This window comes from Alligator sinensis, unplaced genomic scaffold (genome assembly GCF_000455745.1).
Source record: "Alligator sinensis unplaced genomic scaffold, ASM45574v1 scaffold73_1, whole genome shotgun sequence".
NCBI classification, from domain to species: Eukaryota; Metazoa; Chordata; order Crocodylia; family Alligatoridae; genus Alligator; species Alligator sinensis.
In genome coordinates this window covers 6,712,002-6,735,632 of record NW_005841838.1, presented here as the reverse complement: position 1 = coordinate 6,735,632, position 23,631 = coordinate 6,712,002, and the positions used below count along the sequence as shown (strand labels likewise).

The 23,631-nt window shown below is 44.4% G+C and overlaps 1 protein-coding gene across 1 annotated transcript in view; it reads right to left on the bottom strand.

Annotated features, from left to right (window-relative positions):
• Positions 1–23,631, bottom strand: part of CPPED1 (calcineurin like phosphoesterase domain containing 1) — a 112,432-nt gene that overhangs the window by 8,952 nt on the left and 79,849 nt on the right. Inside the window, exon 4 of the mRNA XM_025203452.1 lies at positions 213–253. Coding sequence (XP_025059237.1) covers positions 213–253 — 41 coding nt within the window. The remainder of the gene's footprint in view (positions 1–212; positions 254–23,631) is intronic.

Genomic DNA, 23,631 nt, shown 5'->3' with positions numbered 1-23,631 from the left:
CCTGATTGCCCCACCCGGCTTGGGGAGTGGTGCCACAAGCCCCCAGAAGCCCTGAGGCTGCTACCTGTGCGGGCCGGGCACGAGCCGGGCCCTTTTTTGTGCTCTGCGTGAGCTGTGGCCAGCAGCCCGGGCACGCGGGGTCGGAGAGAATGGGCGACACGCTAGAATTAGGCGCGGACTCGTAATGGTAGATTTAAAGATTGTTTACTTACACTGAAGATGGTTGCGGTGCAGGCTGGAAAACTTGCTTGAGCTGCAGTTACAAAACAAAACGACACGAACAATCATGTGGAGTTTGCTAGGCTCCACGGAAACAGAGCTCCGGATGCCCTGGACAAGCGCGCCACTGAAATAGAAACTTCGTAGATACGTCTTATAAAAATTATCGCTCGAAGACGGAAAGAGGTGGGCGATGGATCAGGTCGCCAAACTCCTCTGAATCTCACACAGGGTTTCTATTACCCTGCCGTGTACCCAGAGTCCCCACGAGATGGATGTGGAGTCCTCTTCGGCTTGGGCGGGAACCACTCAAGACTCTTATATGGCTAGCAGGCCAATCGTTAACCGCCACGTGGGAATAATTTAGAACTAGCCAATAGCGGGGAACAAATTTGCATGCGGGTGGCGGGGAATCCTTTGCACCGTGCATTTCTCCTGCAGCTTGAGCAATGCACCCTGCAAATAAAGCTACAAATTGGCGGGAAATTCTCCCTTGCACCGGGGTTCTCCTCTGCAGCAGAAAACTCCACCGTGCAACGAAGCTGCAATTTAGAGGGAATAATTCTAGTGCCGAAGCACACACAAAATCATACCTTTGGGTTATGACAGCAGCGTGGGAGTTTTTTTTTGACACTGGGAGATCCTGGTATCATAAAAAATGCCGCTAAAAAAAGCAGCATGGTGCACATGCACAAATATGTACTGCTGCTATTTGCCCCACGAGAAATGGACAGCCCTAAACATGTGCGCTCATTGGACATGCCCTCTATGTTTAAAAAAAGAGTGAAATACAGGTTAATGTACTCAACTGAAGTCAATGTTAATATATTGGACCATCCTTTTTGTTACTTCTTAATACACGGCATTTTCTTTTTAATAATTAAGAAGTACTATTGTTTGGGAAAGTCTTCTCAAGCTTCCAATCTCAGACCTGTTTTTCCTTTTGTTTTGGATTTCCTGATTTAGGTTGGTTGTACTGTAACTAGCTCTAGATTGCAGAGGCTCAACTTCTTAGGATGAGAAGGAGAAAAGCTTTGCTGCTAATTTACAAGTTCTCCTCCTTTTGAAGATAGGCACTTGGGCCCACTCCACAAACCCCAACTGTTAACTAAACCACTAAGGTACCTTGGTTTTACAGGCACCCTGAATTCTGCTTCTGGGCTCAATCGTATTACTTTTTTAGCCAACAAACAAAGGATATTGTGAGATGCCATCTGCTGCAAAGACCTCAAAACGGCATGGAAGCAAATTCCCTTGGCAGGAGCAGAGCCAAAAGAATGGGAGAATCAAAACAGCAGCCAGGGGATGATTCAACATCCTTTGTCCCAGGATTTACCAGGGAGACAGCTCATTTCATAACAATTTCTGTGGCCTTCACATACTCCTGTTCCTCTGAAGAGATCAATGAGTACAGAACTTGTGCAGGTGGAACCTGTCATGCTTAGTATACTCTTCATAGGAGGGAAAAAGTAGGCCTTAAATGTTTTGAAAGATGGTACAAAGTACATAAATTAGCCTCACAAGCCCCCTTCACTGTAGAAAATTTGCTACTGTATGTGCAATAAAACCTGTATAGGCTTTCCAATTTTAAAAGCCAAGTCTTATTTCAATGGCAAATCATTCTCCAGAAAATGGAGAATGAAATAATCAATATGATTGGCAAAATATAAGGCACTGAAGCCATCCTTATTCACTTTGAAAGGCCTGCCCTATTTCAGTTTTTGATCTGAATATGAATATTCTTTACTCAGTGCAATACACTACCCTCATACCTACCTAGGATAGAATTTGCATCTATAATTCAGTGTAATAAACTTCAAAAGACCGCTTCTCTGACTCAGTGATATGATTTGGAAAAACAGTTTAACAAATCATAATGTTTAGGAGAGCTTCCGTATACTTTCAGATTTTTTTTAAAAGGAAATGGTGGCCTATAAAAGTCCCATGCTGACTCCCTCAAAGATGCAGTAGAAAATAGTTTCTAAGTATCATGATTACAATAAGCCTACTGCAGATATTTTATGGTTGCTGCTGACTCAAATCCCGCGCCTGTCCTCACAAGGAGGTGCAATCAGTCCAGGCTATCAGCTATTCTATTAACATTTATTTTACATTAAACAAAATAATCTTGGGACTAGGGATTGGAACAGTTGGAGGAGGAAGTTCCAAACACTAAGGCCAAGATTCATGCTTCCTCCTCACACAGTGCATCTTACATTTTTTCTGTACAATGGCACATGCTCAAGAAGAGGGAGCACCCAGAATATCCCAGAACCTGACGGTGGAAGTGGAACATGGGGGTTTGAAGCCCCCTTGAGAGAGAAAAAAAATTCAAGCTCACTCTCCATTTCAGACTGCGTGAAGGAGGAAACTTCTGCTTGTTTTCAGGTTGCTCTGTGCTTGAAAGGGAAGAGTGATCCCTGATTGGTTCTTTAAAAGAAAGAACAAAAGTGCCTATCTTCATGAGGACATATAAAAAACTAGAACTCTTGGTTCCAAAATGATACCTTTTATTAGACCAACTGGGAAATCACAAGAAAACTGTCCTTTTCTGCAAGCTTTTGGGATCAAAGTCCCTTCGTCAGGCTCTGGGAAAAGTATAGATGGTACAAGATGGTAAAAAGTCCCCATAGGTAGGAAATTCATAAGAGTGTTCAGGGCTGCAGATCCTGAGGGTATAGTGGAGCCTGCTACAGTCCTGACTAAGGCCCCTAAGGAACAGGATATAAAAGCCACCTTCCATGCACTAAATATTTCTTCATGGTTGGCTGTAAATGGGTCACAGCCTGGTGTGCTGGCTGTTTTGGATCCCAGGTTGATCCATCTAATTATCCCCAGGCCCTGTGCAGGAGACAGGGTGTTCTAAGGTTTAGTTTGGTACTCAGGCACCAAAAGTTAAGTCTTGCATCGTTTATTTTCAAGTGCTTCAATCCTTCATTTAATCTGGTCCTAAGGCACTGAAGGACTTTAGGTGCCTCCATGTTTAGGGGGCTGCTTAACAGCATCTAAATCACTGGTTCTCAACCTTTTTTGGACTTGTGGCACCCTTGACACTCAAGGCACCCCTTGAAAAAGGCCAGCTCTTAGCTTCATGTGATTCTTCTGTTGCAAAAAAACTCAGGAAGACCACAACAGGTCAGAATGTTTTCAACACTGAAGATGCTTATTTGAAATCCTTGGCCACGTCTGCACCAGCGTGGACGTTTGGTTCCCCAGGAACAGTTAGCAGCAGGACACCTTGTGCCACTGCTACTTGTCCCTGGAGAATGCCTGTGCCATGCGCCCTCTGGTGCGCAGCAAGTTACCCTGGGTGGGGTTGGGAAGGTTGGGGCTAGCACACAGATGGCCCTAGCAGCCTTACTTGGGGTCCTGGGTGGCTCCTGGGGCTGTAGCAATGGTGATCCTGCCATGCAGAGCCTGGCCGGCAGCTGGAGCATGACTCCAGCTGGCCAGGCTCTGGTATTGAGTGGCGTGTGCTGTCCCATGTGTGCTGCTCCACTTTTTTTTGGCATGTTTTTTTTGACCCCTGGATATCCAGGGGTCAACCTCCCCCCCCCCCCCCCCCCACCTCAGACTGCTCCCTTGCAGCATGGAGAATGGCTGAATGTGTGGTATGTGGCATTGCAGATGTGTCTGCAGCGCCACATACCGCATGGCCATGCTCTTCTGGACATGGCCCTTGGGTTTGTCTCATGAATCATGTTTGCACAGCTAACAGCCCTAACATTCTGTGCCATCTTACATCACCCTTGAAAGGATCTCAAGGCACCCCACAACTGAGAATCATTGGCCTAAATGTTAAATTTAGCCATGTGTGACTGATGCTAGAACTGATCATATAGAATTTTTTTTGGCAGATGTGCCACAAATTAGTCTTGTATCCTCACCAAGTGTCACCTCAATCCCTTTCCTTTACCTGATCAGCTGCTCTGCTTTCAGTTTCCTAATCTGTGATCCCTGCCCAAACTGCTGCTTTGCTTTCTCCTTCCTGCCCTGCACTCCCTGCCTGATCTGATCCTCTACTTTCTGCTCCTAGCCCTATCTGCCACTGTGCTACCTATCCCCTCCCAATCTACTGTGGGTCACATACACCCAGGCTGCCCATGCCTCGTGTGGCACCCATGCTGCAGGTTGGCCACCCCTGGTGTAAAACATCCCGATTGGCTGCTGTCAACTGAGATAGGAAGAGACACAGTTTTTCTCTATTATGGCAGCATTAAGTCTACACAAAAAATATTTTAATCTTTTCTTCAGCTGGAGCAGAACTGCTCTAGGAATTACATGCCAGTGCAGCCCTCCCTGTTATTGTCACTTTTCTCAGTTCCTCTCCACAATTCTGCAGAGTGAAAAGCATTATTTCAAATTTTGATGTTCTTTTCCTAATATTTTATGGAAAAGTTGCTATCAAAACTGCAGGGAGATGTAAACCTTTACATCAATATCTATTTCTTAACTTAGTAAGGGAAATGATCTCCATTCTCCAGCCAGAAGATTTCTGGTGTTCCTAAAATGGCATCTTATTGCCTTCCATATAATCCTGTGCTTTGAAAGAAAGAAAAGGGCAATGACCAGACTAAACCAACCAACAGAAAAAAAAAAAGAAAAGAAAAGAAAAGAAAAGAATTCTGTTACAGTTAATTGGAAGGAGAAGTAAGAGAAGATATGAAGGCAGTGAAAATAGTGCAGAAAGTTGCAGTCTGACAGACAACTTTAGGCTTGTTTTGCTTTGCCATGAAGCAAGTTTAATTTATGTTGATGATGCTAATCTGAATTATTTACATTTATCCTTGACTGATCTAGGAAGTCCCTAAGTATAGAACTGAAATGGTGTGGGCACCACTGCCTGAATATATTTGGGAAATCCAATGACAGGCTTTTAATGCACTGTAATATTTTTGGCCATTTTCAATGGAATTATTTTTTAAAACTTCAATGCCGGCCTGAGGAAAAGTCTGAGAAAGGGGCTTATTTAACTACACAAGATCCAGGGAAGTACGTAGTGTCTAGCATGTGTAGTATAATAGTACATACTTTTCTCCAACCACCTTCTGGAGTTCAGGGTAGGGTCTTGGTATGTTGCATGTTCTGACTAAATAGCAATTAACTGCATGGATAAGCAGAATGATCCTGGACATTTCTGCTGCTGTTCTGAAATAAAGTGGGGTATGGACAGTTGATCCTAGTGCTGGCCCCTGCTGCCAGGCTCTTTCCATTTTTAATCAATGTCAGTCTAATACAATGGTATTATGCAAATACATAAACTGTCAGGCAAGTCCACATCACAATCTAGGATTCCCCCACACATGCTTGTCACTGTGCTTACTGAGCTTAATTCTCTTTCCAATTAAATATACCCTTTTACTTTTTCACCCTCTGACCCTGTGAATTTTGCACTTGTCCCATAGAGCAGCCTAGAAAGGGTAGAGGGAATCCACACCTCTTCCCCTCTCCTCCCCACCAGGCTACTCAGGCTAGCCCACAGTTTGGTGGTTAGTGCAGTCTCTCTGGGAAATGGGAGAAGTAAAATCAGTCCTTCCTGGGGAAGGGGTGCCTGTAACCTAGATGTCATTTCCTGGACAAGTGCTTTAAGTACTGGGCAGAAGGTGCAGTCTGGCTGGTCCTCTGCTTCCAACAGATGCAAGGCATGCAAAGTGCAAGGAATTAAGGACTTGAGCAGAGTTGAGTTGTCAGCTCTAGTGACCTGGCTTGCAGCAAAGCTTAGACTGGAGCAAGGCACTGAGGTGGTCAATGTGGGTTGCTTCTGAGCATACAGAGTAGCCCAGCTTTAGAAACCTACCAATCCTTTCATGCTAAAATGAAGGCGTCTAATACATCCAAATGGCCAGGCAGCTTTGTGGCTGCTGAGAAGTACTGATTTAGTTTACTTTTGAAACATTGAGCCCAAAATCTACTTGAGTCCAATTTAAGGTTGATTTGGTCAAAGGATTACATTCACAAATGGCCTGCTTGCTAGCTTTGGGGGCAGTTTAAGTTGACAGGTGACTAATTACTGTCATTTAGAGTTCTATTTCTGGACTTACCCAAAAGTGCTCCAGTCTTGATAGTGCAGCCCATCTAAGCACTACATAAACATCTGCAAGCCAAACTTTCCATTGACTATCTTGCCTGGGGGGCTCAAGCTAGCACAAGTTGTAAAAACAGGCCAACAGACCAGGTATCACTCAGATGCAAATTCCACTGACTGGCTGCGTGCTTGAGAATTAGGCACTGTAAGCGCTTGACATTTTCTGTGGATCTATTCTCTACAGGCGCAGCACCACTTCATGTCAGGCCCTCATGGTATTTTACGTCTACTTCAGGCACCCACATTTGAAAACTTTGGCCAAAAATTGCACATGGTTGTTGAAAATACCAGACAGCTCTGAGTACTAACTTTTACATGGTTGTATTAATGTGCATTACAACTTGAACAAAGAAACAGAAAGAGGTCACTGCTATATATTAGAGGTCTAAACGATGCAGCCTTGTTCTTCAATAGTGCACTTTTTTGTATTCACTCAGCTGCACTCCAATTATTTTTGTTAGCATTAGAAGCCAATCTGAATCAGTCAACGCAATAATACTAAGATGACAAGCAGGCAATTTACTTTGCTCTTGCTTTTGATCTTGAGCATAAAAAGAATCTTAAGATGTGTAATGCACTCAAATTTAATGTATTCGCTTAGAATGTTTGCCTAAAGTAGTACTGTCAAATTATTATTTTAAAACACCTTCTAAATGCTATTGGAAAAGAACAATGCATTTTGTCCAGGAAGGCACCATTTAATGCCCTGATTCAAGGTATGCATGGGTAAGTTAATGCAATTTTGTGGAGTTTGCTTTGCGTAAAAGACCATGGTGCTGCTGGCTGTGTGAGAGAAAATATTGTAACTAAAGCAGTGGATGGTAGTTAATCCTTAGTATTACATGCAGGGCACTGATTTCTGAACTGGCAGTTGGTAGAACCTCTGTACAGAGGGAGTACAAAAACACTCTAACCACTGTACAAATAAATGTCTAAGCATTGGCACCCTTACAAGTTTATATTTTACAAGACTACTGTAATGCAAAGCAATTTAGATTTAAAGGTTAATCAAGAAGGTCTTACTGTACCCATTAACAAACAACAGGATCTATTACCACAATCCATTAGTTGCACCTAATAGATTATTCATAAAAAAAAGGCAAGTAACTATAGTGCTCAGGAAAATAATGGATTAAATGCACTGACTAGAGGTAGGAATGTTGCAGCTAGATGCTGTATACATTTGCCTGCCAACACTCCCACTAATCCTGAGCTGAAAAAAACAAGTTTATCAAGTTTTTAAAACTGTACTGCTTGCTATAATACCAGAACACCTTGCACAAAGTAAATAAGCAGTGACAGATCTGCAAAGACACCCATTTTATGATCCTCTGGCTCTCTCCCCAAGCTGTGTTTTTGTTAGAACATTTCTACTTGTCATTCTGTTTTTTCCCCCTTAACCTAAGAAGCAGAATCCGGAGCACGAGAACATGTGTAAGGAGCATACATTGAATGGGAAGGTGTTATTCAGTCTGGTTCAGCCTTGCTCACCAAGCTCTATACTGAGTCCTGCAATGCTGGGTGTTTGTGCTCGAAGCTTCCCTTGCTCCAAGTAGGCTGCATCACTAATTTTTTCTTTAGCCTCCCTTGCATAGAGACTGTATCCAGGAAGTATCTGTCATGCTTTGGAAATGGGATCTTGTGGCCCAGTTGTCATAAGCCCTAAGGGCCAGTACCGATCCCCTTCCCACCCACACTGGGCACGTCTACATGAGACGTTTACTGTGGAGCCACCTAATTAGCTCCACAGTAAACATTTCCATGTCTGCATGTGCAGCCCTATTAGGACACACAGAACTAATAAACTGCGCAGCAGGTTAGTACTTGTAAATACAACTACTATCCTGCTGCTGAGTGTTTTAGTGCATTGTAACACATGTGCAAGACACAAATCCAGTTGGCTAGAGCACAAGGGTGCTTCAGTGTGTGGGTTGCCTGCTGGCTAGGTCTGTACTAAAGCACCCTCATGCTCCAGCCAACCCCTCCACAACACGCTGAGCTGGGCAGAAGCAGCCCCAATCTGGCAGGCTAACCCCAGGGCCACCTACCAGCCGGGGATGATGAGACCCAGCTCAATGTGCTGCGGTCCCAGGCACACATTCAAATACAGTGCCCAGGAGCAATAAACTCCAGAGTTTATTGCTTTGGATTAGTTGCATGTGTAGATGCACCCACTGGTAGCTTAAGTGCACCCTTTCTCAAAAGGTCTGATTTTAAAGGCATTCAAGATAGGAGATAGTGGAAGCAGATAGACTTTGTAAGAAACAATCACTCATCTTTAGCTGGTGCAAAAAGGAACAAAACAATAAAAATACCATACGAGTTTGTCTACCTCTTTTATCACTCTTGAGTATTTTTGTGCTTAGTCCTGGAACCTCCTTCTGCTATCTTGTACATAGCTGCTTCTTCAAACTATGGAGCTGATCAGTTTCTTTCCTTCCCTGACTTTGCTTCCACAGAAGCTCATGCTGGCTGGCTGGCTCTCTCTCTCCCAAAGTGGCTTTTATAATGTCAGTCCCTCTTGTAAGGTAATCAAAACACTCCCCGTTGTGAGCAGTGCCTTAATTGTACCGTAGAGCAGGGGTTCTCAATCCCCGGGCTGCGGCCCAGTACCAAGGCCCGCTGCATGGTCAGCTGCCAGACCAGAAGTGGCTGTGGACCAGCAAACCAGGGCCCGCAGAGCCGGGCAGAGAGGCTGTGGCTCCTTCTGCAGGGCCCGTGGCAGCACAGGGTTTGGTTCCCCCCCGCCGCTGGGCTGTGGTTTCCCGGGCCGTGGCATAAAAACTTTGGGAACCCTTGCCCTAAAATTCAGATTAAGAAAAAAAGGGGGCCAGGAGTTTATCCTAGGTGGTAGTCATTTATCTGTTCAAGGATGCTTGAGTTAAAAGGACAATCAAAGTTGAATTAATCTTCATTACTAGCTTTTTGTCAGGTGTAAACATGTCTCATGTTGCCTAGAAAAACTTTATCTCAGTGGCTAAGTACAGAGAGTCAAAGAGCCCGAGGCAGAATCTACTCAATCTAGGGTGCTTTCTTTAAGCTGCGTAGGTTGAACTGACATTCAGTTTTCAACTGGGAAAGGCAGGGGGAGGCCTGCATGGACCAGGCCAGAGCACATCTCCTAGGCTGCTGGCCATTGCCAACCCATCCAAGTGTCCCCAGCTGGCTCCTCGGTACATGCCCCTGATCCCATGCTGACTCCCACCTTGGGGGAGCCTCCCCCTCAGGAGATTTCCCCTGGCCTGGGTTTCCCAGCCCAGGTAGCCCTGGGGAGCTGAGGGGAACTCCCCCCCTCTCCCACCCCAGACCCCGATTGCTGCCACAGGAGGGAGGAAGAAGTCCTCTGTGCCAGGTGCCTGCCCATGCAGCTCAGCATGGGGGCACTGGGGAGCCCCTGCCTGGAGGGGGTTCCCCCCACTCCAACCCAGGGTCCCCCAGCCCCAGGGAACTGAGGGGAATTTGTCCCCTCCTGAGCCCCAGAGACAAATGCCTTAGCCACTGTGAGTTTCATGGATGGCCCAGGGTAGCCTCAGCAAATGCAGGGAAATTCCTCCACTCCCCTGCAATGGGTTTTGCCTCAAGTTCACTGCAGCGGAGGCAAAACTGGCTGTGGAAGAGCAGGAGAATTTCTTTCCACTCCCTGAGACTCACGACGACTACGGCAAGCAGCTCTGGGGTTTAGGAGGAGAATTCCCCTCAACTCCCTGGGACTGCCCTAGGCTGGGGTGGGGGGAAACCCCCCAAGGTACAGGCTCTCTGGCAACCCTGCGCTGGGCTGCACGGGCAGGCACCCAGCCCAGAGGACTCCTCCCTCTGCCCTGTAGCAGCTGCTGAAGCAATCAGCATCTGGGAAGGGGGAGGGGTGGCCAAGGGTCAAAAACTCCCACCACAGGGGCTTTTCCACCCCCACATGCTCTGTAGACCCTGGCTAGGGAGGCCTGGGAGTCTGGTCCATTGCTTCCTCACCCCTGTCCCTATGGGGTGACAGATGCAGGCAGGAAGTAGGCTAAGGAGCAGAGGGGCGAGGTAGTCCCTGCTCCACTGGAGCAGACAGTATAGTCTAGGGCTGCAAAGCACCCTGGGATGCTGGGGGACTGTGAGTTAACTTGAACCAGGAAAGGATCTGGGACAGAAGTCTCATAAACCAGTTTGAGCTAAATCAGTTAAGTCTAATATTACATCCAACCAAGCTGACCTTAAATCAGTTTGGGCCATTTTAAAAGCAGTTTATGTGCACTGAACTTCTGTTCTATTACAGATTTAAACCAGTTTCCGATCACTTAAACCAGTTTATGTTTAACTTCTGTCTCTAGTTAATATGAAGGCAAAAGACACCAGAGAAGGAAACCAACCACATTCGAAATGGAATATGAAGTCTAACACACATACCTATTGGCCACATATGGACAGATTCTCCAAATTATCGCAGAAGGCTATATTAAATAGGTGGCACTGCATTTTATATTGTTGCCTTCAGCTGTCCTTACAGGAAACTGCCTTTTCTAGAACTACTGAAGGTTCATCATCACAGAGGAACATAGGTATAACTTCCACTGATCCAAGCTCAGAATATCTTTCCAAGTGAGTCTAACAATCTTAGAGATATATATCAACCTATGTAGAAATTTTTTGATGTTAAAGAGTCTGCTAAGGGGAATGACTAAGATCACCACACTGACTTTTGATGGAAATAGAACTGAAACCAGTTCTTTCAAGACTAAGAATCAGTTATTTCACTATGCCTCCAGCTATTAATTACTGTTGAAACTATACTTGGATTGCGCAAACACGTAAAAACATTTATCTTCACTCCTGCAGACCAGAGATAACTGCCACTACCACCTGAAAATATATGTTTGAAAAAGTCCTGATCTTTCATTAAAACTACTTAAATACAGGGCTTGATTCTGATCTTTCTTAGTGGATTAAGTCTCAACTAAAGATGATAGAGAGCTACAAGCATAAAGCTCATGCCAGGAGAAGGAAAATGAGGAAATTATTTCTTTAATGGTTCCAGCCAACTAAGCTGATTCTGACACAAGGCAAAAAGATTGGCTGTTCCAAAGAACTGTCTTTTTTCCAAATATGCTCTCCTAGTAATGGACTTTAAATGAGTTTCTATGTATCAATCTGTGAGCACAGAGCAGCCTATTAACAGCATATGCTGCATGACACATTTAATCAATGAGCAACATGGAATTTATCTTCAGATGATACTTAACAGTTGTTGTAAAATGTTGATAATTGCACATGCTTTAGAATCTCGACTGTGAAGTGAGTTTTAAAAGAGCCTTTCTTCTATTCTAAGGTAATATACACTTTACATTACACTGCTTTGGCTCATACTTTTAGACTGCATACATATACAATGGTTCAGATAATGGAAGAGTAAGTGCTGTAGAAGGTAACTCGTTGCTTTTGTAATTTGAAATACTACCTCTCATGCTATTTATTTTCCTTTAAGCAAGTTGTGTCAAGATTTCAAGGAAAAAAAGAGGGGGTTTTCCATTTTGGAGGATTTTTCTGGATAAAAAGCATTTCAAGGGCACCTTATTTATTTTAATTTCTCTCACAATTCTTAACACCTTCTTACATGGCGCATGTATTCAAGAGGGAATTAAACAAAGCTTTTAAAGATTTCTACCTCCTCCATTAATTCTAATGTGTCAGAACCTGATTTTCACAGCCAAAAGTTACCGTGCAACATACTAAATGCAAAGAGATTACAGAGAGCTTCAATGACATCGCTTTGGTTTGTATTTTTGAGTTTCCGCACTTCTTTTGTAAGAAGAATATTTATCAGAGTTTGCTACACCTTTTTCTTAGCTCTGTTGTATCACCAAAAACAGGAGAATGAATTACAAGGGCTTCTCTGAAAGAACTGCTATTCTAGATCCTGCTAAACTGCACGCGTAAGTGCCATGCTGGGTCAGACCAAGACTCCATCTAGCCTACAGGCAGGCAATTATTTTGGGTGGAGGGCCGCTTAATGAGTTTTGGTGAGCTGTCGAGGGCCACATGGGTAGCCCTGCCCCTTGACAGTTTCCCTTCACAGTTTTCCATAATAGCTTAGATTCTGTAAAAGCATTTGGTGAAAGACCTTGTTGAAAACATTTTGAAAATTGCACTGAATCCAACTTATCTACATGTTTGTTGACACAGTCAAAGATTTCAAGCAAACTGGTGAGAGACAGTTCCCCTTACAAAAGCCATGGTGATTCTTCTCTAGCATATCATAGACTATCAATGCTATTTTTTTACATGATAGATTCTACCATGTTGTCAGGAACAGCCATCTGACTCACTGATTGCCACTGAAGTCCTTTTTAAAGACTGCTGGTTGTACTGCTGATCCTCCAGCTCTGGGGATCTGTCTGATTTTAGTGGTAAGTTATAACACTAAACTGCAATTTCATATTTGAGTTCCTTTATTTGAATCCTGGTGAGTTGTTACTAATCAGTCTGTCAATTTGCTCTAAAATCTCATTTGAGCCAGTTCTTCAGATTTATTCTCTAAAAAAAGAACCAGTCTGGTGTGGAATTGTGAAGACTGATTAAAAGAACTAGTTTAGCTTCTTTGTGATGGCCTGATCTCCCCCAAGTGTATGTTACCACGGTGGCCCTCTAATGGCTCCACCAAGCTGTGGCTGTGGCTGGATTCCTGCTTCTAATGTAAAGCCATAATAAGGAACATCAAGAAAACATAAGAGGTCATTTTAACTTGCCAGAGCTTGTGTGCCTATTTTCCTCATGTGGATGTGACTACTATTTTTTGGGTGATGTTTCACTACTTCCAGCAACTTCATTTATTCTGCTATTAAGCTATACTGGCTCTGATTTTTTTTCTTGGACCACTTCATGTCTTTGCTGATTTATGGTACATGGTTACAGTGCAGATGCTTCTGGTAGGCATTTTACTCTCTTGGCTGCACCTTTTCATTTTCCTTCCAGCTAGCCTTCCTTATTTTAGGAAGCTTTTCCTTATTAAGTGGTGGTGCTTCTTCATGGAGGCAATTCTCACTGCTCAAAATGAGGCCATACCCACATGGTCAAAAGAAAGGAAAGGGGCCAAGAGACGTGCCTGGCTCAACAGGCACATCAGGGAACTTCTCAAAAAGAAAGAAGTGTACAGGGCAATGGAAAAATGATTCAGCATCCAGAGAAGAGTACATTCATATGGCCAGGGCCTGCAGGTATGAGACACGGAAAGCCAAGGTAGGCATGGAGATCAGGCTAGCAACTAAAGCAAAAGACAACAAAAAGTCCTTCTATAGGTACATAGGGAGCAAGAAAAAAAATCAAGCTCCACTGTGGGTCCCTACTGAACATGGAGGGGAAGCCCACAGTTGATCCCCAAAAGGCAGAGCTCTTCAATTCTTACTTCAGTATTTGCGCATCAGGCATGAACTCATCACCTGTCCAAAGACCCAGAGATAACAGTGATGACAGCAGTGCACATAAAATTAACCCCAAACAGATGAAGGTACTCTTAGAACACCTGGACATTTTCAAGTTGGCTGGGCCAGATGAACTGCACCCGAGAGTCCTGAAAGAACTGGCTGGACTCATAGGGGTGCCTCTGTTGAGGCTGTTTGAAGAGTCGTAGAACTCAGGAGTGGTCCCAAATGACTGGAAGAAGGCTGACGTGGTGCCAATCTTTAAGAAAGGAAAGAGGGACAACCCTGCAAACTACAGACCAGTCAGTCTGACTTGGATCCTGAGAAAAATCTTTGAAAAAATCATCAAGGAGGCCATCAACCACAAGCTCGTAACCAGCGGGGTACTGAGAAACAACCAGCATGGATTTATCAAGGGGAGGTCATGCCTAACAAACATTGGTGTCCTTTTATGACCAGGCCCAATCAGCTGGACACGGGACAAGAGGTGGACATCATCTACCTTGACTTCAGCAAGGCCTTTGATACTGTTTCCCATGAGATTCTCACAATTAAGTTGGAGGGTATTGGTCTAGACCAGGCTATGGTGAGGTGGGTTGGCGACTGGCTCAGCGGCCATTCCCAGTGCGTCATAATTGATAGGGTGGCCTCATCCTGGAGGGCCATGTGTCCCCCAGGGATCAGTGCTTGGGCCCGTGCTCTTTAACATCTCTATCACTGACCTGGATGAGGGAGTGGAAAGCACAATGATCAGGTCTGTGGATGACGCCCACCTGTCGGGAAAGGCGGGCACATCTGAGGACAGGGCAAGTATCCAGGATGACCTTGACAGGCTGGTCCTATGGGCTAAACGCAATCAGATGAAGTTCAATAGGGATAAGTGCTGGGTCCTTCATCTGGGTAGGAAGAACTTTCACCATAACTATATGATGGGTGGTGGTCCACTGGCTGGCACTGCATCTGAAAGGGACCGGGGGGATGACAATCGACCAAAGGATGAATATGAGTCATCAGTGTGATGAAGTTGCCAACAGGGCAAATAGAACTCTGGCATGCATCAGCCAATATGTTGCCAGTAGATCCAGAGAGGTGCTTTTCCCCCTCTGTTCGGCATTGGTGAAGCCACAGCTGGAGTACTATGTCCAGTTCTGGGCACTGCACTTCAAGAAGGATGTGGATAAACTTGACAGAGTACGGAGAAGGGCCACCCACATGTTCAGGGGCTTGGGTGATAGGCCCTATGAGGAGAGACTCCAAGAACTGGGCCTGTTCAGTCTGAGTAAGAGAAGACTGAGAGGTGACTTGATAACCTCCTACAAGTATATCAGGGCAAACACCAAGACCTAGGGGAGCAGCTCTTCAGAAAAGCACCCCTCAGGAGGATGAGATCCAATGGGCTCAAGTTAGTTGAGGAAAAAATTAGGTTAGACATAAGAAAAAACTTCTTTTCCGTAAAAGTAACTAGAATCTGGAACATACTCCCAGGAGAGGTGGTGCAGTCATCCTGCCTGGAGGTGTTCAAGAGGAGGCTGGACAGGCACTTCATGGAGCTCGTTTGAGCCCAATTACCTCCTGCCTATGGCAGGGGACCGGACTTGATGATCTTACAGATCCCTTCTGTTCCTTGATTCTATGATTTTGGTGTAATTCCCTTGTGTAAAGTTATCTAGTGCTGTACTGGATACTGGGGGGCAATGAGAAGGGGGAGGGTTTTGGATTATCTCTTCCTGTAAGGATACTGGATTTAACTGGATTATAGCACAGTCTGTTCAGAAAAAGGATATGTATGGGGATCCTGCTTCAATGCAGGTACTGAGGAGTTCTACTGAAGATTCAGAAATAAACCTGAATATGAAGAGCCAGGCTCTTGGTTTTGGCAAATACTTGGTGACTTCCACTCCCACTGATACCAATAGGCTTCGAGTGATCTCTGCACTGTCCTATTGGAGCCCTTTAATGTAAAAATTAAACAAAAAAACTTCAGGTAAATGTCTGAACTAGAAGTTGACTCTACTAATATTTTGAAAAATAATGAATTAATTCTGTTCCCTGTGCTTGTCAGCATGGTTTTTATATCACCACTAGTAGCAATTAGAGTTGATATAGTGTGAAACGCAGCTATACCTTGTCTAGATTTGAATCTGTTTCTACCTTTTTTAATGGTGGAACTTTGTAAAAGCTCTGCTTTTACAATGGTTGAATATATAGGAGCTTATTCCTATGTTTTATAATACAAATAAACGTGGTATGTCTAGGTATCCTGAAGAATTCTGGTGGGGAAGTCATTTATTCTTGGTGAATATAAATAGTTGGTTTCACTAGAGAAATTCCAAAAGAAGCAAAAGCACCTGGCCATGTACTGTTCTCAAAGGAATTATGTGAGTCCTTTGCCTCAGGGATAATCCCCTGTTTTCCAGGATCTGGTGATACTATTTGATCTCTTCTCACAAAGTTCAGTTTACATTCTAAGGAATGTAAATGTGAGACCAGAATTTTGAATACTTAGAAAGAATAAAAGCCTTTGTAGCTACCCTTTAGTTAGAAATGAAATCTTCAGTACTCTAAAAAAATATCTGATGACAGATGAGAAAAGGTTTCATTTGAGTAGAAACTACATGCTGAACATCCTGAAGAAGTAGACTCATCTGTCAGCAAGAGAGCTGAGTTATCCTGCAGAATTTTAAAACTGAAAGCGTCTTTTTTCAACAGACTATATTCTCTGTTACAGAGAAACCCTTTAGAACATCAGTTCTTCAGCACTAGGGAAAAGAGGTCAGCATGATTATGACATAACTGCACTGTAGCAGAACAGAGGCACTTAACTGTGTGTCATGCATCATAAGCCCCAAGAGAGCGATTACATTGAACTAACTATATCCCAATCTTGCCTTATTGTTCAATTACATTCCTGCAAGTCCTAGACCCCTTCCCACTGCCACCCCCTCATGCACATTTAATATTGTGCCAATATTCTCTCTTTCTTAGAAATGGAATGAGTATGAGGACCAGGGGAAGTTAATGCCCCCAGCCAACCCTTTATAGAGCAGGACAGAAACAGAAGCATGTGGACCAAGAGAGTTGGATGGCCATTACGTTGAACACAGATTCTAAGAGATAGTGCAGTGGCTATGCACCCTTGCAAACAACAGAAAATGCTGATGCTGGAGTTAGTCAATGGTAGATTTATTTTATTTTATTTAGATGTATACATGTTGCATGAACTTCACTTCATCAACCTCCTAGATACAGAAACTTGTGGACTCAATATAGACATTGGATTTATGACACTACAACCTGCCGGACATCTCACTCCCTAGGTACCTCTCCACTTTTACCTGCTACATCCCCCTTCCTCCCTACCCCAGCCTGTCTCTCACCCCCTGACACCTCCATTTCCAGTTTGACTGACTTGCTTTCTTCCCTGCACTGCATGCCAGCCTCTGGCTTCTTTACTATTACTTCTATCCAGGAACAGCGCACACACCAACTAGATGCTTCCTCCTTGCCTCGGCTGGTCTTACATAGGCAGCGCAGGCAGACAGCATACCTGGGACCACCTACCTCTTCCATCAGGGAACTAGATGCTTCCTGAGCCTGATGAAGGGTTTTTAAATGCGAAGGCTTGTAAAGAAGAATTTCTCCAAATGTTCAGTTGGTCTAATAAAAGATATCAGATTGACCCTAAAATCCCTGTCTAAGGCTACGTCCTTAGATCAACATGGCTACAACCTACACCCCTAAACACACACAAGTGACACAAGTTTTGTTATCAGCAGTTTGAGATGCAGTTTCACAGAAACCCCTGCACCACTCTGCCTGAAACCTGGCAGGCCTCCCTTATGACTGCATGAGGGGCAATGTACGTGGCAGGACAGGTGCTAATGAGGGCAACCATTTAATGCCCCGCCCTCAGAGCTGGAGGCAGCAGTTTAGTTTTTCACCAGTCAGCAGGGGAAGAACATCTCCCTGCTGAGCTCCTGTGCCAGGAAGATCTGGAAGGTATAAAGCCTGGGGTTATATGGGAGGAGGAGGCCCCACATCATCCTGGGCATGACCTAAAAATGCACCCTGCCAAGGTAGGGAGGCCTCTGTGGGACTGCCAGTAGTGCGGCATCCTCAGGAAATGCCAGGACCACAAACCTCCCTGGTGAAAGGTGGGTAGGAGCAGGAGGCACCTGATAACCTCCAGCCACTGCACAGTCCTGGCTGGGGAAAGCCCACACCTGTAAGATCTTTGAAAGGCCTGCAGCTTACTGGTTGCAGTGGAGTTGTGAGAGTGAGAACAGGGACTACCATCCCTGCAGTTTTCACCCTGCTGTGCCTTAACACACACAGTGTCACACATCATGAATTTTGCTTGTCAGCACCCACGAGGTGCAGTTTCCAAGAAACCCCTGCACCTATCTCCTTGAAAACTGGCAGGCTTCATGGCCACAGAAGGGGCAAGTCTCCATGCAAGTTTCATCCAAATCTGGCAAGAAATGACAAAAGTATAGGCAGTTTTGTGATTCCCTATCATAGCCTACAGACAAAACACCGAAACACTGTCAAAATTCCAAAACAGCTCCAGAACAGGTTCGGCCAAAACGAAACAGAACAGTGATTCAAAACACCAAAACGAATCACTGTTCCTCCGAAATGCTGAATCTGAAACTAAATGAAACACAGCCGTTTCGGACAGCCCTATAAAACACCAAAATGAAACACCAAATCCGAAACCAAAACGAAAGGCAGCCATTTCGCACAGCCTTAATGGGTATGGACCAGTCCCAGGAAAAAGTGGGCTTTGGTCCCTGCACATATCTGGCAGCTGCTGGGGAAAATGGAGGGGTTATGAATCTAAATAGATTATTTGTGTGGAAGTGAATGGGACATTTCTTCCATGAAATCGGGAGAAAGGGGAGTTAAGTACACTACCACTGGCCTTCTAACCAAACAAGGACTACTCTGTCCTTTCTGCCATAGTACTAGAACACCAGTAAGATGCACAGCAGCAGATTAAGAAACTTCCCAAAGGCCCCAGGGGGAGGAGGAAGGTTTCCAGGAAGTCCTCTCAGAAGGCTTAAACAGGCCACTGTTAGGACAGTGCCCCAAGCTTCTTGCTTCTGCCTAGAGGTGTGATAACATGTAATTCAGCAGTTTTGAATTCCATCAAAAAATCATCAGGGTTCTGGGTCATAGTTCTAGAAGTCCTAGGAAGGAAGAGCTACGCTGGACTTTCATACAAACAAATGGATCAGACTGCTGTATAATGGAGGTGGGGGTATCAGCCCTGGGTACTGACTATGAGGGACTGCCAGAATCCCCCACCCTGGGGAGTCTTTGCCCTGGCAGGGACAGTCCTGGGGTGCCCAGCCACAGGAAGTGGGAAATACAGCCCTGTACCCAGCAGTGTATCTGGGGGCTGGGGGCAAGTGGAACAGCGCTCCTTCTCCCATCAACTCAAGAAGCCTTTGTCATAGCAGGCACAGCCTCGTGCCCAAAGGCATGGGGTGGGGGGGCGGCAATGGGGCACAGCTGCCAGGGAGCCCATGCCACAGGGCTGCTCCCACTGGAGCAGACACTGCTATAATGGCAGCAGCTACCTTCAGTGTGCAGAGAGTACAGGAAGGTAAAGCCTTTCCTTCCCCTGAACCCCTTCTACTCAACCCAAACACCACCACACCAGTACTGAATTAACTCACTCCTCCACTGGAATCAGATTCAAAATCGGCAAAAATATGAGTCTTACATCAGGGATGGGCCACAAACTGAGGGAGAAATTTCCAAAGTGACAAGATATTTGTTTTCCTAATTTCTTGAAATACCTACAAAATGCCAACAGCATATTTAAAATAAGTTAATTCAGGCAGCACAAATTGAATCCTAATCTCACAGGAAATCTAAATTGTGACAGCCAAAGAGAGCTCCGAGTAAGTTAAAAGGCATGGAAAACAAACTTGGAAATGTTATCCTGAAACATTAAGTAATTTCATATGGTAATCTGTACCCAGTAAACAATTTTCTCCAAGCAGACAGACTTGAATTTAGACTGGATTCTAAACAATCAATTCTTCTATATTACTGCGGTGTATGATTCTGATTTCTATATTTAAGTTCATACTTATGGTTTTTATTTAGAGATTCACCTAAATCTATAAGGAGTTTTTTCTAGTTCTAATTCAAAGATGGGGAAATTTTTCATGCAAGACTTTTGCAGGATCCAAAACTTACCTTACCAAGGAAATGGTTCATAGCTTAGACCTGATCTAAATCCACTGTGTGACGGTATACAAAGAAAAACAAAACCAAAACCAAAAACACAAACAAACAAAAAAACCAACCCCCCCACCATGAAAATGAACTACAGAACAATAAATACATTTTCCAACATTAGGGACAGAATGTCTGGAATTAGCATAGGAAATTTAAAGCAGCATGTTTTAGTAAGAGTGAGGCTTCTATTAAATAAATGCTTTCCTCAGCAAGTGAGCCTTCTTCCATCTGCCACAGTCTAAGTCAGTGGAAATATGAATGACATAATAAATGTGTAATGAGCACAGTCTTGTCCTTTTTGCTCTTTCTACTTACTCTCTGGAGAATTTAATGAAAATGTTTTGGGTTGATGGTTCCTGCAAGGTCTGATTCAGCAAAGAACTTAATTACTTGGTTCTGGTCCTATTCAAATCAATAAGAAAACTCCAACTTGAATGCAGGATTAAGACCACATTTTTGGGGGGGGGGGGGGGGGCGGGCAGTATACATATGTGATCCAACTTTCTCTACTCCAAAACACAGATTTATTATATTTTTGTGCTTTAAATTAATTTCAGTTTAAAATATAAATTATTTTATTGTGACTTATAGTCGTACAAAATCCTGATATTTAGCCGTATCCCTAACCTAACACTGACCAAACAAGGTGAGGGTCTCCATAAATAAAATGATACAGACACTATGGGTGTTCACAGACATTAAATAAACCCCCCCAAAACTGTGCTTTACTGGAAGAAGCAGCGCGTTACTTTGACCTGGCTCTGCAGCGTCTGTATAGATTGACTGCTTCAGTGGGGCTTTTTGGTGCTTTTAGCTATTAGACAGAAGTGCCAGAAAAGCTCCACTAAAGCACCCGCTCTATACAGACATTGGGTGAGCCAGGTTCAACTAACACACTGCCTCTTCTGGATGTGCACTGAGCTAAGCACGCCAAGTGCTGCTTTTTTTACATTTTTTTTTTAATTTTTATTTTTTTAGACGCCTGCAAGCAGCCTATGTCCCAAAGGCTCTAAGTGCCAGACAGGAGCAACAAGAGATAAATTGTAAGTAGGGGGAAAAATAGTGGAGGGTTTGACTTGGGAAGCAGTGCTGTGATGGTAAGTAGTCATATACTGCAGTGGTCCTTGACCTTTGTGGCCCCTAGGAAACAGTACTTAGCATGTAACACACTAGTTTCTCTGCCAACCTACAGAAACGCTTACTAGTGGAAAACACATTTCCTGCAAGCCACAGGTCGACGATCACTGATGTATAGTGTAAACTGCTATGAGCTGCAGAATTTAATAGGCATTTGAACAAGTTAATAGTATCCTGGCACAGATGGATATGACTTTTAAGAATATTTTTAAAGAAGATAGAATGTTTCTGGCAAATGCAACTGTATAATCCCGAGTATGCTACTGGCTCTGCTCTTGAGCATTTCCTTTAGTGCACCAGACACAAACAGACTTGCCTCTCCCTGCAGCATAAATCACCTTATAAAGTCTGAACAGACTGTGTGGCCAGTTCAGAAAAATATCTGCTCTCAAAATGATTTTCACTTCAGAATGTTCTTCTAGCACAATAACATAGATACAGCTCAGATCAAGAACTTCCTCACAATACCATTTTTTCCCCTCTAGCCAGATCCTAGACATCATTTTCAAGACTCCAGTGCTACATAGCAAATGACAGTATTTAGTAACCTTCCACAGCATCTTATCTATCTCTTGTGGAATGAAATTGATTTCTCTCTCATTACAACTTGAAAAGCTGGAGTGTTCACCTATCTGCCAAGGATGTGCTGTAGCACTAAGCAGAGAAGCAAAAGCAGCACCGGTATAATATTAACAGGACTGTATACTGCAAATGCTGACCTCAGATTATAGTCTCTAAAAAACAGTTAGTTCTTGTCCACTGTGCTTTTTAAAGAAGGATATATACCCACTGATAACAGCTGTTAAGGAATTAAAGTCCTCCCATCATCCTTAATTTCCTAACTGATAAAATCCAAAGCACCATTAGTTTTACATCAGGGGTACTCAATTCTTGGTCCACAGGCCAGATCTGGCCCATGACACCTTGTCATTTGGCCTGTGGGGCTCCCTACAAGTCTAGAAATTTGGTGCTGGTGGAGTAGTGGCATTGCTTCCCTGCTGCCACATTTCCATACCTTGTGTGCCTAATCCTAGCGTGTAGGGCTGGGTGGAGGTCCTGATGGACCCTAGGGCCAAATCACTGTGTAGGGGAGATAGGAAGGAGTGGCACTAGGTCTCTGAGGTCCAATCCTGGCAAGTGAGGGTGGGAGGGGATGATGCCAGGCCCTCGGGGCCCAATTCCAATGTGTGGGGGCAGGAGAGGGTAGTGCCAGGCCCCAAGGACCAATCTTGGTGTGCAAGGCTTGACGGGCCTTCTGCCACTAATCTAGCCTATAGAGCCAAAAGCTTGAGCACCAGTGGTCTACATGCATTCTGTGTACTCTTTTCAGAAGCCATCTACTGTCCCATCTCCTCCATGTCAACATTAGAGGAATCACAAGCACACAGATAGGATTATATTTATAAATATTTAATCCTACATAGTAAAGGAAAGCATTTTAAAGAACAACAACATTGTTCTAGCAACTGTACAAATGATCCTATGTGGAATCATAGAAGATCGCTAGTTGGGGTGTGCTAAACAGGCTGCACTGGATTCGGATTCAGCCTGAACTGGGGACAATGATCTGATTTGTTGATTTGGATCACTGTCTCCAATTCGATTTGGGCGAATCCGAACCTGAAGATCTGATGCTGATTCAGAGAATCAGCGATTTGGCCATAGACACAGTTTTAATGTTTTTTCCATGTGCCTCAAGGTAACCATGTGCTCGGCGGCAAACCTGGAAGTGGACAGGAAGCACTCCCAGCGCATTCCCTGGCAGACCTGGAAGTGGACCAGAAATGCTTCTGGTCAGCTTCTGGGTCTGCTGCCAAGTGTACAGGGGACCCCCCCACGCTCTTGTGGGATGCTCCATCCACGCCACCACTGCAGCATTCACGAGCCACCTGTTACCTTGAGGTATGTAGAAAAAACATTTAAAGCTGCGTCTATTGCCGAATCTCTCCAAATTGATTTGGAGGGTTCCAATTCGATTCAGAGAGATTAAAGGGTCCTCTGATTTGATTCAGCCACCAAATCGGGCTGAATCTCCGCCGAATTGAATCAGGGACTGAAGCTTCACACAGCCCTGATAGCTAGCTGTAAAGGCCCCAATGCACTAATCTTCTACCCACACACCTCTCAGCCTTGAATGTTTACAAAAGTTCCCTTATAAAGATATACCACATACCATATGCCCCCAGTTAATACATGAATCCTTTTTTCAGAAACCAGAAATGAAGGGGGAAAAGCCCCATTTTTCTTGTCAGCAGCATAAACACAGGTAGTTTCAGTAGGAAGGAACAACTTGTGGCTCTTCCTTTAACCACCTAACTACTGCTTGGCTGTGGACAATTCCTCCCTCAACAGCATTTTCCGTAGCAGGGTCTGCTCCAGAAGTGGCTAGAGGGTGTTCCTTTAGTATATGCAGGGTTACTTTCTTTCCTTCACCCCAGGGGGGTTAACGGAGCAGTTGTCTGTGTTTATGCTGCTGTCCAGCAAGGAAATACAGTAGAGCTGAGCCCCAAGACACCCTCAAGCTTCTGTTGGGGCAGA